Source organism: Carlito syrichta, unplaced genomic scaffold (genome assembly GCF_000164805.1).
Source record: "Carlito syrichta isolate Samal-C Ts95f unplaced genomic scaffold, Tarsius_syrichta-2.0.1 Scaffold314810, whole genome shotgun sequence".
Taxonomy (NCBI): Eukaryota; Metazoa; Chordata; class Mammalia; order Primates; family Tarsiidae; genus Carlito; species Carlito syrichta.
This window is the reverse complement of record NW_007258906.1, coordinates 156,112-168,787: the sequence shown is the minus strand read 5'-3', so window position 1 is coordinate 168,787 and position 12,676 is coordinate 156,112. Positions and strand designations below refer to the sequence as shown.

At 36.8% G+C, this 12,676-nt stretch overlaps 1 protein-coding gene across 2 annotated transcripts in view; it reads right to left on the bottom strand.

Annotated features, from left to right (window-relative positions):
- Positions 1-12,676, bottom strand: part of G2E3 (G2/M-phase specific E3 ubiquitin protein ligase) — a 75,805-nt gene that overhangs the window by 30,394 nt on the left and 32,735 nt on the right. For both annotated transcript variants that reach the window (XM_008072004.2, XM_008072005.2), the window contains exons 3-5: positions 11,968-12,069; positions 9,011-9,135; positions 1,741-1,906 (exon numbers count right to left, since the gene is read on the bottom strand). In XM_008072004.2, the coding sequence (XP_008070195.1) occupies positions 1,741-1,906; positions 9,011-9,135; positions 11,968-12,069 (393 nt within the window). The remainder of the gene's footprint in view (positions 1-1,740; positions 1,907-9,010; positions 9,136-11,967; positions 12,070-12,676) is intronic.

Here is a 12,676-nt window from a genome sequence, read left to right as displayed (position 1 = left end):
AATCAGCTGGGCGTGGTAGCGCATGCCTGTAGTTCCAGCTACTTGGAAGGTTGAGGCGGAAGGATCGCCGGAGCCCAGCAGGTCGAGGCTGCGGTGGCCGGGAGCGGCCACTGCACTCCAGTCTGGGTAACAGAGTGAGACTCCAACTCAAAAAAAAAAATATTGCTACAAAATTAATAAGATGACATTTGGCAACAAATACATTCATCCAAAGATAAACTCTTAATTAAAACATGACTTTTTAAAGATTCTTATATAATGTTAACTTCTTCCTCAATAGGTAACGATAACACTTCTTGATGTTGTTTATAAACTGTACTCTCTAGGATCCTTTTAAAAACATTTCTTTGCAAGAATTAACAGAATTTGTAATATTTACCTAACAAAATAGCCTTTATCGTGTACTTTTAACTGAATAATCATAAGTATAAAGTTCAAGGTCCATACAAAAAAGTAAAAAGTAATCAGTAATCCTTTACTAGTGTTAGTACTTTCAAGACTTTATTGAAATTAGAGAATTTACATCTCCTAACTTTTAAAAATATGTTGTGGACAATTTTTTAAAAATTACTAATCATGTATTGAAAGCAGTATGAGGTTCCATGACACCAAATAGACCAATTCTGAGGATTTCCCAATGATAAATTTAACAGTTCCAGCATCTTCAGTGTTTATCAAAATACAAAAGAAAAAAGTAGAGGTCATCTTTTAGATGGCAAATGGATCCCTTGTAGGCTGAGGGGAGAAGCTACTTCACACATGGAGACGGGTGCCTGAGCTGGGAGTCTAGAGGGCTGCCTGCCAGCACACGTTCCTGCTGTTGAGGCTTCAGCCATCCTGCCAATATGTCTGAGTGAGCGTGAGCACTGGGGATGACAGGGGCCTGCTCTGGCCACACACTGAGCAGGGTCAGGTAGGACCCATGTCCCCTGAGCTGCTGTGGAGGGGCAGCCAGGTGAGGAGTGGGATGGCCATGGGCTCCAAACATGTTGTGTACAATTTATAATCAATAACAACCTTACATTTTACTAAACAAAAATAAAATCCAAGATTTAAAAAACTACTAAACTTAAGTAAATCTTTTATTATTTGGCATTCTATTATATCTACCAGCAAACACTTTCACACAGGCATATTGCATATGTGACATTATTAATAAATGAAATTTATTAACTGAATAATCATAAGTACTTTCAGACTCAAAGAAATATTAAGTTGTTTCATGTTGTGTGTTTAATCATATTGTATTTACTTGAAAAGTGGTCATCAGGTTTGATATATGATTCTCAGTGAACCAATATACCTCATTCATTGACAGTAATCAGCTCTTTGTCAAGAAGTTATGATAAAGTGCTTACCACAGGGAGAAAAAAGGCCTCAACATTTAAATATCTTAGTTTGCTATCATTTCACATATCTTGGTTTTCCAGCTTAAATATGTAAATGAAACTTAGGAATTAAAATCTGTGTTTTATTCATTGTGAAATCAAACAAAATCTTTAGGTAAAAACAAAAGAACTGTGTGTTAAAAGGTTGTGTCTAAAATATTTTTTAAATGGTAATTGTACACTTAAATACGGTGAATTTTATAGGTAAAATATGATTTAAATTAAATGCTTTAAAGCTGTTTTTAAAAGTTATAAATAGTAAGCACTATGAAAATTCCTCCCAATTTAAAATTTAAATTGGCAAATCACAAATTTTGTATCAATCAGAGAAAGCTTATAAAACATATCTTACCTGTAAACAGTCTCTATGAAACCAAGCATTCTTACAACAAGGACTTCGCAAAATGCTGTAAGTTGGAATAGGCTCAATAAATTCCAAGCAAATGGTACATGGTAAGGAGTCTCTATAATTATTAGGTGTAATTATCTGAATAGGTCGATGGTGCCAACAAAATGACCTAAAAATGAAGATTTAAAAATAATTATCTAATGAATTGCAAAGCAAGCCTAGGCTAGTATTGTAATTCACATATATAAGAGAAAATTTATTTGCAACGATCTCATAATTACAATAATACAGACCGGAGTCTTGGCACTATAAATTAGTCTCATAATCTATGACCAAGGAGAGCTGGACATTCAAAATGTGAACTTTTTAAGAGTGAGACTTATTTGTATATAATTTCAGTAACTAATATTATGTTGAAAATTCTATATAATATTGTTAGCAATGAACTATATACACTATTGTATTAAAAATTGAGTAGATACTATTGTGTTCAGTATAGTATAATATCAAAGAAAGCAGAAATTTACACTTAAAGAATATTTTAATTATATAACACTAAAATGCAAACAGGTCAGGCATGGTGGGTCACACCTGTAATCCCAGCACTTTGGGAGGCCAAAGTAGAAGGATCACTTGAGCCTAAGAGTTCGAGACTAGCCTGGGCAACACATTGAGATCTCGTCTTCATAAATTATAAAAAAAAAATAGCCAGGTGTGGTGGCATGCACCTGTAATACCAGCTACTTGGGGGGCTGAGGCAGGAGAATTGCTTGATCCCAGGAATTCAAGACCAGTCTGGGCAACGTAGCAAACCCATGCCTCTACAAAAAATAAAAAAATTAGCCCGGCATGGTAGCACAAGTCTGTAATCTCAGCTACTTGGGAGGCTGAAGTGAGAGAACTACAGCCCAGGAGGTTGAGGCTGCGGTGAGCTGTGACTGTGCCACTGCATTCCAGCCTGGGCAAAAGAAGGAAACCCCATCTCAAAAAAAGTTGTAGGGGGCATGTGAATTATATTTTGATAAAGCTGTCATTTAAGAAACATTTTTTTTTTTTTTTAGTTGGAGTCTCACTCTGTCACCCAGGCTAGAGTGCAGTGGCACACTCATGGTCACCCCAGTATCGACCTGCTGGGCTCCAGTGATCCTTCAACCTCAGCCAACCAAGTAGCTGGAACTACAGGTATGTACTGCCATGCCTGGCTAATTTTTGATTTAATGCAGAGATGAGGTCTCACCAAGTGCCTGGTCTCGAACCCGCGGGCTCCAGCAATACACTTGCCTCGGCCTCCCAAAGTGCTGGGAATACAGGCTGAGCCACCGAGCCCAGTCAAGAAACACTCTTTAGAAGAGGTGGGCCACCTCATATGAGAAGCAAAGACTTGCCCTTGAAGGAAGATCTTCTGTAGCTACAGTGGGCTGGAGGTACATCTTTGGAGGTCCCTAACCTCTCTCTTCTTCCTCCTCACCCACACGATACCAAGGTTACCAGGGAATACTGGCGGTGGGATGAGCTAACCCCAACTGAACTCAGCCTCTACCCCAAACCAATCAAGGGTTTGTTTATGGGAGTGCTAGATCAGCCCTCGGCTGCTATGAGATGGTAGGATGATCAAGTCTACTTCGTCAAGAAACATTCTACTTCCATTAAAAACATGGCCATGCCTATGGGTTCAAAGTACAACTGGGCTGAGGTGGATTTCTCCTTTTGCCTGGCCAGCCTCTGGCTTTTTTCCAAGAGCAAGCTTTACCCTGTTCTGTGTGGTCCTGGTGGAAATGCTATTTAGAGTTCCTTGCCTCCCGCTAAGGGGCAAATACCTAGCTGAGTCCAATCAGACTCTAGTTTGTAAATCTGAATTCTGAGTAAGCAACCCAAGGAAACTATAGGACTGAATCATTCTCAGGATAGCACTTGAAAATTTCCAGCTGAGATCCCTGTAGCTGGCCTTAACCCTATCTTTGGGTTTGGGCACAGTCATCTAATATACTTCTTTTCTGCCTAGGTTAGCCAGAATTGGTTAACCAGGAGTTGCTTGAGGGAAACCTCAATTGATACAATAGGCCAATGTGGCTTAACAGCAGAAACAGAACACACACACACACACACACACACACACACACACACACACACACACAGGAGTTTTAGCATCAGTATTAATAACAACTAAACAATACTGAGCACTTCTGCAGGACTGCAACCACTATTCTAAGAACTACATGTGCTTTTCATGCAGCCCTTTACACTTGGATGTCCCCTCTAAGAGGACGCTAAATCTAGCAAATCACTCAGATGTGCCCTCTCAGAGGACATAAAGAAATTGCTGGTGAAACTTATGCCAACATAAATTTCTCAAAAATAGATGTTTCCTTGCAGTTTTCCATTTAAACTGCACAAAAAAGCAAATAAAGAGATGAAATATATACCGAGATATGCGTAAAAAAAATATTAGTTGGCGTTACACAGAAAGAATGTGTAAAGTGCTTTTACTGTGGTGCCGAAACTTCTTTGTAACAGAAGACAGCAATCAAGAGAGTTTGTATAAGAGAGGCGGCTTAGGGTATACCCTTTGGATCACATGGTACAACTTGTAAAGATAGATAAGTGAGTTATTATAGCCTTAAACGAAAGAGACTTTGGAAGCTGAATATTGAAGTATGGAGTGGCACCGAAAGAAAACAATAGTAGCAATAGTGTTATCATCCCAACCAGAAGAAAATGGGCGAATGTAAAAGAAAGTGACAGTGATGAAAGTATTAAGAATTAGAAGACACTGTATCATCAAGTGATGACACAGTATCATCAAGTGATGAATAGAAAGGTATTACAGAAAAAGACAATCCTCCAGAAAGAATAAATTTTGTTGTATGCCCTCAAACAACATGACCACAAATAGCAAGTAATATAGGAGAACTGAACAACTATTTTACTCTGTATTTTACAAATGAATTAGTCAAGAGTGTAATTTTAAAAATCGTTATGCGGGTAAAAAAACAAGGAAAAAACAGCTATCACACAAATTGATTTGGCATCAGTGGCATGACGTTGACCAACAGGAATTTTTAGCTTTTATTGCAGGTACTCTAGTATGGGAATAATTCAAGTACCAGATTTGCAAGTATAATGGTCAAGTGCTTTCAATAGTAATATACTCTTTGCAGAAACGATCAGTAAAGAAAGATTTATACAAATCTTCTGAATGCTTCATTTGAAGATACCTGTGTTGAGTAATGGGGCGATCAGAACTTGTATTCAAAAGACCAACAATTATTTGGAGTATATATCAATTCAAAATTTTTGCATATTTCATACCAGATCAGGCAATCTGTGTTGACAAATATTTTGTTCAATTTAAAGAGTAAATATCATTCAATCCAAATAAGCCTACCAAATGGGGTATATGCATTTATACGCTAGCTAATTAAGAAACGGGGTATTGGGCAATCCTCTTGGTTCCCCTCCTCCTGTGGGAGTTTTTCTGTCCTCTCAATAAATCCTGCTTTCTAGAGAAAAAGCGGGGGGTTTTTTTGTCCATGTCCCTACTATGGGAGCATAACATCTGAAAACATCATTCGACTGATCTTCCATTAAGCACCAGAATTCCATTACACTTATATAAAAAATTGTTGAGAAAAGTTCCCAATGCAGAATACCACGTTTACTGACAGATGTTACACTAGTATTGTCTTAGCAGAAGAGCAAAACTAAAGATGAAATGTCATCTAACTGATACAAAAGAGAATACCAGCACAAATCAAAAAGCCAAAGTGTCTAATGAAAAAACAGTGGTGTATAAGAAAAATAACCTTATGCCTCTTGCATGGAAGGACAAAAGGATCATTAAAATTCTCAGCACTTGGAATCATGCAGGAATGAAAACTGCCATAAGGACATTATGTGGTGAAAATATTCTATCAGTCAAAAAGCCAAAAATCTTTAAATGGTAGAGGAAGTTATTCTTGGGGACTAGAAATATGTGCTATTAACTCCTATATACTGTACTGAGCATAAAAAAAAAATTAAAAGAAAAACTATGTCTCACTTGGAACTTGTCAAGCTTCTGACTGATCAATTGAGAAGCATTTTTCAGGAATCAAGAGTGCATCCTTCCACATCATCTTCAAACAAGAGACTGGATAATAAATTACATATTATTAATGTGGGAGGAAAAGATTGCATTGTCTGCTCGAATAGAAAAACACCAGGTGGAAGACGTCAAACAAATTACTATTGCACAACATGTATCAATGAACCTGCAATGCATGTCAGTGACTATTTAACATGCTACCACATATGGGAAAAATATAAGATATAAAATTTTGATTTGATTTTCCTCAGTGTACAAAATTCTATTATAAGTCAAACATTATTATAATAAAATAATTGGTTTCAACCCTATACTCTTTAATATGAAGTAATTTTTTTTTCACTATTTCATTAAAAAGTATAGTCTAGTTGTTGGTAGGTGATCCATGAGATGTCTCTGACTGCAAAGGGTTAATTTTATTTTTGTAAAGATGGGGTCTTACTATGTCGTGAATGTTGGTCTCGAACTCCTGGTCTCAAGTGATCCTCCAGCCTCAGACTCACAAAGAGTTGGAATTATAGGTGTGAACCACCATGCCTGACCTCCATTTATTTTCTAAACTGCAGTTTTCTTACATGGTAACAAACTATTAGATAGGCCAAAAACAAAGACTAAAAGAAACAGAACACTTATGATACCAAAATTCATAAACACTTGATGTTTATTATTTTTTGATTCAGGGTCTCATTGTTGCCCAGGCTGGAGTGCAGAAGCATGATCATGGCTCACTGAAGCCTTGAACTTTTGGGCTCATGCAATTCTCATGCCTCACCCTCCTGAGTAGCTGGGACTACAGGCATACACAATCATGCCCAGCTAATTTTTTAATTTTTATTTTTATAGAGGCAAGGTCTCACTGTGTTGCCCAGGTTGGTCTTGAAATCCTGAGCTCAAGTGATCTTCCCGTTTTGGCCTCCCTACATGATGGGATTACAGGTGTGAGGCACCGTGTCCAGTCTAAAATCTTGATGTTTAAAGTTGTACTCAGCAAGTTTTTTTAGGGATATCCCTGGGCATAATATTTATTTTTTGAACTCAACCAAATTTACATGACTTCAATTTACTCAGTATGAAATACATATAGCCCTGTGAAAGAAAAGTGGACAATAATCTAAAAAGTGGCATACAAATCTAGATATTATGTAAGATGGAAATTTTTGCTGGATATGAATAACAGTGCCATGTTATATCTCAGAGGTGAAAGTTGAAGATGACTATTAATTATAAGACTCATTCTAGACATGGCAATTCTCAAGACCTGGCAGATAGAAATGACCCCATAAGGGGTGGGGAAATAAGTTAGTACAAAAGTAATTGCGATTTTTGCATTGTTGAAATTTGCCATTTGATATTGGAATATATTCTTAAATAAATGTGTTTATGTTATATAGCATTTAAATGCACATTTCTCACTTTATTCTTTTTGCTAATGACTTATTGTTTGCTCTTTATTTCAGACTATGGAAGTAATGTCAGACAAAAAGTAAATTTGAGTGATTTTCTTATTCAAATGCGAAATGGGTCATAAAGCAGTAGAAACTTGCAACATCAACAATGCATTTGGCCCAGGAACTGCTAATGAATGTACAGTGTAGTGGTGATTCAAGAAGTTTTGCAAAGGAGACGAGAGCCTTGAAGATGAGGAGCTTAGTGGTTGGTCATCAGAAGTTGACAATGACCAACTGAGAGCAAACATCGAAGCTGATCCTCTTACAACTACATGAGAAGTTGTCGAAGAACTCAACGTCGACCATTCTACAGTTCTTGGGTTTTTGAAGCAAATTAGAAAGGTGAAAAAGCTCGATAAATAGGTGCCTCATGAGGTGACTGAAAATTAAAAAATCATCAATTTGAAGTGTCATCTTCTCTTATTCTAAGCAACAATGAAACATTTATAAATCGGATTGTGATGTGCAATGAAAAGTGGATTTTATTTAACCGACAATGAACAGCTCAGTGGTTCAACCAAGACATTCCAAAGCACTTTCCAAAGCCAAACTTGCACCAAAAAAAAGTCATGGTCACTGTTTGCTGGTCTGCTGCTGGTCTGATCCACTACAGCTTTCTGAATCCTGATGAAAACATTACATCTGAGAAATATGCTCAGCAAATTGATGAGATGCTCCAAAAACTGCAACTTCTGTAGTCAGCATAGGCCAACAGAAAGAGTCCAGTTCTTCTCTACAGCAACGCACAACTACACATCATAAAACCAACACTTCAAAAGTTGAATGAATTGGGCTATGAAGTTTTGCCTCATCCGCCATATCCACCTTTCCTCTTCCCAACCAGCTACCACTTCTTCAAGCATCTTGACAACTTTTTGCAGGGAAAATGCTTCCACAACCAGCAGGATGCAGAAAATGCTTTCCAAGAGTTCACTGAATCCCAAAGCTATGGGCATAAATAAACTTATTTCTCACTGGCAAAAATGTGTTGATTGCAATGGTTCCTATTTTGATTTTTTTTTTTTTTTAATTTTAAAGATGTGGGGTACAATTCAGGGTTAGGTATATAAATGTTCATTATGCAGGTTACCCTTGTTGATGAGGTGTGCTCCTCCCTCCTCTAACAGTTTCCCTCAACTGCCAATCCCACCCCCCACTATTGCCAATCCCTTTCTTATAGTATTATGATAACTGTTCAAGAATAAAAATGTGTTTGAGCCTAGTTATAATGATTTAAAATTTACAGCCCAAGTTGGGCTTGGTGGCTCAGCCTGTAATCCCGCGCCTTGGGAGGCTGAGGTGAGTGGATTGCCTGAGCCCGCAGGTTCGAGACCCGCCTGAGCAACTTTGCGAGACCTCATCTCTACAATAAATCAAAAATCAGCCGGGTGTGGGAGCGCACACCTGTAATTCCGGCTACTCGGAAGGCTGAGGCGGAAGGATCTCCAGAGCCCAGCAGGTCGAGGCTGCGGTGCCCAGGAGTGGCCACTGCACTCCAGTCTGGGTGACAGAGTGAGACTCCAACTCAAAAAAAAAAAAATTATAGTCCAAAACAGCAATTACTTGTGTGCGTGCATGCGCGCACACACACCACACACCACACACACACATACACATATGGTATACATATAAACTCGGTGCAGCTTTACAAAGAAATTTTACAATGGAATTATATCATTGGGATACCCGTTTTCCATCATTCTTTAACATTTATCTTTCAAATTTAAGTTAAATAACTCACGCAAAATTGCCAGTAAACTGGAAAATACATTCTCTCTGAAGTCCACATGGGAAATGATAACTTCGTTTACATCTAGGCGAAACACATCCAATTGAAGCACCAGTTTTCTTGCAAATACAGCATTTCTAGAAGAATATAAGAAAATAGGGGCCACAACATACAAAACTTGAGTACTATTATGTGATCAAGGTATAAATGAATATTCCTTGTAAGGAGTCTAAAAATTATTTTTATCATATAAAAGCTGTGAAAATGGCATATTAAAGAAATTTCCTGTAAAACTGTTCTACCTAACAACAATATAAAGACACTAAAGACTTACTCCTATAATGATTTTGATAAAGAAAATATCTCTAATCTAAAATGTGGATGAGACAGAAAAGCCCCTTTCCTTTCCTTCCTACTTGCTAAAATATTTTATTATGTTTATAAACATAATAACTATACATTAAAGTCTATACATGAAACCTTAAGAGAAAGCATATAAATTAGTAAATATCAATAGGAACAACAGGAAAATAGTACTATAAACTAAACTGTAAATGAAAAAGTCTTAGATACCAATAGTGGATTAAATAGTGGTCTCCAAAAAGATATGGTCAAGTCCTAACTCCTAGTACCTATGAATGTGAACTTATTTGGAAGTAGGGTCTTTGCAGACTTATTAAGTTAAGAATCCTGAGATGAGGTCATTCTGGATTTAGGGTGGTCCCTAATCAAATGACTGGTAACTTTATAAGAGAAGGAGAGGGAGATTTAAGACACTGACATTCAAAGAGGAAGGCCTGTGAAGATGGAAACAGAGATTGGCGTTAGGCTGCCACAAACAAAGAAACAAACCAAAGGTTGCCAGTAGCCACCAGAAGTTAGGGGACAGATATGTAATGAATTCTCTATTACCACCTTCAGAAGGAAACAATCCTTTGATATCTTGATTTAGAACTCTGGCATCTGAAATGGTGAGAGAATAAATTTCTGTTTTAAGCAGCCAATTTATAATGGCAGCCCTGGAAAACAAATACAGCACGATTGCCACTAGTTGATCCATAACAGTGATACATAAACAGAAAGACTATTAAATAACTCAATAATTAACAAACTACAGGGTAGTACCTAAAACATCTTGGAACCCTTAAGATAGCCATTATAAATAATGTTCGCTTTCTCAGAGATTACAGAGTTACTGTCAACTCATTTAAGCCCCACCCAGGTCATTGCAGAATACTTGGCCAACCTGAGACTCTCCCAGTAAACTGACGCAAGGAATTCCAGTTTAAATTCACAAATTGAGAGTCCTTTCCAAGGTTCACAATGTACTCAGGGAGAACTCAGATGTTTTAAGAAAACAAGTACCAACTAAGTACACCGAATCCGAAAATCCAAAATACTCCAATGAGCATTTCCTTTGAGCAGCACGTTGGCACTCAAAAAGTTTCAAATTTTGGAGCATTTCAGATTAGGGAGTACTCGACTTACATGGAAATATTGTCAAATATGAAAAAATACAAAATCTAAAGCACTTCTGGCCTCAAGCATTTCAGGTAAGGGATATTTAAACTGTGGTTTCAAACTATAAGAGGACCTCTAGAAACTACTTTTACCACAAGCTTACTATCATCAGGAAGTTGAGGAATTATGATACTAATATCTCCACAGTGCTTAGATTCATGCTAACCTTTCTCCTGAGGTTTTTCCTTGTATGCTAGAGCCTCTTTTACCATCAACTCCCCTGGCTCCTTGACATCTTCAAAAATAACTGAGTCTTTTTTTGCCTCAACTAAAATAAATGTTTCTATATGCTTCCCTTGTAGACCTCCTTGGACAAAACTGTTTATTTTCCCATCTTCCTTAACTTCCAGACTTGGCACAGGGTGGGAGTGGGACAGAAGCAGGAAGGGAGAAATTATTTCAGTTACCTACTGCATATCGTAGGCCACTACTCTATTTTCATACTTTCAAAAATCTGGATCTTTGAACCTAATGACATCTACAACCTTCTGTTACTACTAACTTCCTAGTCATCCCTCCTAAAGACTGTGGTACCTGAATCTTGGAATTCCTTTGTATTTTAACTTTCTATTATTCTATGAAACTTGAACATTTACAAAACTAACTTTCTTTGACGCCAAGATGTTTTAGGTACTGCCCTGTATTTTGCTAATGATTGAGTTATTTAATAGTCTTTCTATTTATGTACCATTGTTATAGATAAGAAATGACTACTTCATTCTACTTCAGTGTAATGATTAATCCCCTCATCCCCCAAACTGCTCCACCATGAAAATCATCAACTCCAGTATCACATTCTCTGAACAAAACTCCATATATGTCCAACCTTCTTATTCTCTAACTCATTATTTCTACTCAGGCCATATAGAGACTTTCCTTGCACATAGTATAGTATCAATCATATAGAAGAGTCACGAATAACTGAATGAGCAAGGGGATCAAAGAAAGCTTAGAATACCTATCTTGGAGAATAGGAAAGGACATTGAATATAACCACACAATATCACAGAAGGGTCACAAGAGTTATGGAGATCATAAATTACCAGTCTGCATAGCTGTGTAATTTCTACCTCAATGCATCATTCCAAACTCAGCAACTGAGGTGTAAGGAAAAAAAAAGTAAATGGTTGGGCTGCCTCAAGCTTGAAAATTTGCAGAACAGTCGAGTGGAGCTATGGCCGTAATTCTGATGAGGGTGAAATGATGGAAAAGATTGGAATAAGATACGGAAGGGAAGTCAATATCGTCACATGCATTTCCTATGGTCAGATAAGCTCTCTTTCATTGGCAAAAATACAAAATGCTTGACTTACCATATTTGACAAAAATATGCATTAGAACACAAAATAAAAGTCATAAATTCCTAGGACAGAAACTGATAGAAAAGACTTCCCAAGTATTAACAATATTCATAGTATTTAGTGTAATAAATAAAATGATATACTTACCAGTTTAGAAGCTCTATTTACTTCCTTCCTGATGTCTTCTATGAGAAAACCATCAACTCCTTCTTCTTCTTTACCTCTCTGCCAAATTCCACTTGACATCAACTATGAATATATTCTCAATTAGAAAATAAATTCTTAAACTTATTTGAAAATTTAAAAACATGTCCATAATATTCATTCCAATAAAAAATAGACATAAAATGAATCAAATACAAGTACCTACCCACAATAGTTATTTTTCATGGTCAAAGTAAAAGACTACTCACATTGTTTTAGAGCACACTATACACTAACAGTTTGTATTAGCCAAACAGGTTTCTAGAAGTATTCTAGAAAGTAAGAGAAAAAAAAAGAATGTAGAAATGAAGGAAGGGAGTAGGTAGATGGATTGAAGGAAGGAAAAAAAAAGCAAGAATATCTACAATTAAGCCCTAGAAAAAAGGAGTGGTAAATAAAGATGGAAGGCAATTCAGATTATCAGTGATATTTCAGGATAACTTTAAATTTTGCTGAATCCTGAGTCATAAAAGGCATATTCACAGGAAAACCTATTGAATCCTAAAATGTTGGTGTTTTTTTCCCTTTTTTCCCCTTAATTCCCAATGTGATAGTAATAAGTATCTGACTTTTTATAAAATCTGATTTAACTTTCATAGTTTAAATACATTAAGGAAGTCTAAATCAAGAAAAAGAATGGAATGTCAATAAG